The 2,500-nt window shown below is 48.9% G+C and overlaps 1 protein-coding gene and 1 long non-coding RNA gene across 51 annotated transcripts in view; both read left to right on the top strand.

The window, feature by feature from the left end:
* Positions 1–2,500, top strand: part of LOC126993996 (uncharacterized) — a 12,244-nt gene that overhangs the window by 4,942 nt on the left and 4,802 nt on the right. The gene's annotated exons all lie outside the window — the stretch shown is intronic.
* Positions 153–2,500, top strand: part of LOC126993994 (uncharacterized) — a 2,728-nt gene continuing 380 nt past the window's right edge. Inside the window, exons 1-6 of one of the 50 annotated variants that reach the window (XM_050853213.1) lie at positions 540–730; positions 823–1,101; positions 1,291–1,389; positions 1,482–1,679; positions 1,773–2,150; positions 2,250–2,500. The exon at positions 2,250–2,500 is cut by the window's right edge and continues 380 nt beyond it. In XM_050853213.1, coding sequence (XP_050709170.1) covers positions 573–730; positions 823–1,101; positions 1,291–1,389; positions 1,482–1,679; positions 1,773–2,150; positions 2,250–2,500 — 1,363 coding nt within the window. In that variant the 5' untranslated portion in view covers positions 540–572. The other 49 variants (XM_050853217.1, XM_050853215.1, XM_050853240.1 and 46 more) reach the window with 49 other exon arrangements.

The raw sequence follows: 2,500 nt of genomic DNA, 5'->3' as shown, positions 1-2,500 counted from the left end.
TTGTGGTGGCTTTGGGTTTGTAGTAGCACTTGTAGTTACTTAGAAAAACAGTTAAATTTAGGTGGAGATTTCAGACAACCACTTTTTTGACTCATAATGTTTTGTTAGTTTTGCGTTTCCTGAAGTTATAAATGGTGTTAGGTGCAATGTCTTTCTCTGCCTCTGTGGTGGATAGTGGAGTGTTTCCCATGTGGTATTGGTGTGCTGGATATCCCTTCACTGGTAGCCTGGTAACATACACTCCCAGGTCTTTCTCTGTGGTGGATAGTGGAGTGTTGCCCATGTGGTATTGGTGTGCTGGATATCCCTTCACTGGTAGCCTGGTAACATACACTCCCAGGTCTTTCTCTGCCTCTGTGGTGGATAGTGGAGTGTTTCCCATGTGGTATTGGTGTGCTGGATATTCCTTCACTGGTAGCCTGGTAACATACACTCCCATGTCTTTCTCTGCCTCTGTGGTGGATAGTGGAGTGTTTCCCATGTGGTATTGGTGTGCTGGATATACCTTCACTGGTCGCCTCGGAACATACACTCCCAGGTCTTGCTCTGTGGTGGATAGTGGAGTGTTTCCCATGTGGTATTGGTGTGCTGGATATCCCTTCACTGGTAGCCTGGTAACATACACTCCCAGGTCTTTCTCTGCCTCTGTGGTGGATAGTGGAGTGTTTCCCATGTGGTATTGGTGTGCTGGATATCCCTTCACTGGTAGCCTGGTAACATACACTCCCAGGTCTTTCTCTGTGGTGGATAGTGGAGTGTTCCCATGTGGTATTGGTGTGTTGGATATCCCTTCCCTGGTAGCCTGGTAACATACACTCCCAGGTCTTTCTCTGTGGTGGATAGTGGAGTGTTTCCCATGTGGTATTGGTGTGCTGGATATCCCTTCACTGGTAGCCTGGTAACATACACTCCCAGGTCTTTCTCTGTGGTGGATAGTGGAGTGTTTCCCATGTGGTATTGGTGTGCTGGATATCCCTTCACTGGTAGCCTGGTAACATACACTCCCAGGTCTTTCTCTGTGGTGGATAGTGGAGTGTTTCCCATGTGGTATTGGTGTGCTGGATATCCCTTCACTGGTAGCCTGGTAACATACACTCCCAGGTCTTTCTCTGAGTGGGATAGTGGAGTGTTTCCCATTGGGTATTGGTGCTGGATATCCCTTCACTGGTAGCCTGGTAACATACACTCCCAGGTCTTTGTCTGCCTCTGTGGTGGATAGTGGAGTGTTTCCCATGTGGTATTGGTGTGCTGGATATCCCTTCACTGGTAGCCTGGTAACATACACTCCAGGTCTTTCTCTGCCTCTGTGGTGGATAGTGGAGTGTTTCCCATGTGGTATTGGTGTGCTGGATATCCCTTCACTGGTAGCCTGGTAACATACACTCCCAGGTCTTTCTCTGTGGTGGATAGTGGAGTGTTTCCTATGTGGTATTGGTGTGCTGGATTTCCCTTCACTGTTAGCCTGGTAACATACACTCCAGGTCTTTCTCTGCCTCTGTGGTGGATAGTGGAGTGTTTCCCATGTGGTATTGGTGTGCTGGATATCCCTTCACTGGTAGCCTGGTAACATACACTGCCAGGTCTTTCTCTGCCTCTGTGGTGGATAGTGGAGTGTTTCCCATGTGTTATTGGTGTGCTGGATATCCCTTCACTGGTAGCCTGGTAACATACACTCCCAGGTCTTTCTCTGTGGTGGATAGTGGAGTGTTTCCCATGTGGTATTGGTGTGCTGGATATCCCTTCACTGGTAGCCTGGTAACATACACTCCCAGGTCTTTCTCTGCCTCTGTGGTGGATAGTGGAGTGTTTCCCATGTGGTATTGGTGTGCTGGATATCCCTTCACTGGTAGCCTGGTAACATACACTCCCAGGTCTTTCTCTGTGGTGGATAGTGGAGTGTTTCCCATGTGGTATTGGTGTGCTGGATATCCCTTCACTGGTAGCCTGGTAACATACACTCCCAGGTCTTTCTCTGTGGTGGATAGTGGAGTGTTTCCCATGTGGTATTGGTGTGCTGGATATCCCTTCACTGGTAGCCTGGTAACATACACTCCCAGGTCTTTCTCTGTGGTGGATAGTGGAGTGTTTCCCATGTGGTATTGGTGTGCTGGATATCCCTTCACTGGTAGCCTGGTAACATACACTCCCAGGTCTTTCTCTGCCATAGTGGTGGATAGTGGAGTGTTTCCCATGTGGTATTGGTGTGCTGGATATCCCTTCACTGGTAGCCTGGTAACATACACTCCCAGGTCTTTCTCTGTGGTGGATAGTGGAGTGTTTCCCATGTGGTATTGGTGTGCTGGATATCCCTTCACTGGTAGCCTGGTAACATACACTCCCAGGTCTTTCTCTGCCTCTGTGGTGGATAGTGGAGTGTTTCCCATGTGGTATTGGTGTGCTGGATATCCCTTCACTGGTAGCCTGGTAACATACACTCCCAGGTCTTTCTCTGCCTCTGTGGTGGATAGTGGAGTGTTTCCCATGTGGTATTGGTGTGCTG

This window comes from Eriocheir sinensis, unplaced genomic scaffold (genome assembly GCF_024679095.1).
Source record: "Eriocheir sinensis breed Jianghai 21 unplaced genomic scaffold, ASM2467909v1 Scaffold702, whole genome shotgun sequence".
NCBI classification, from domain to species: domain Eukaryota; kingdom Metazoa; phylum Arthropoda; class Malacostraca; order Decapoda; family Varunidae; genus Eriocheir; species Eriocheir sinensis.
Note: the sequence above shows the minus strand (reverse complement) of the source record. Positions and strands in the feature narration are given on the sequence as shown.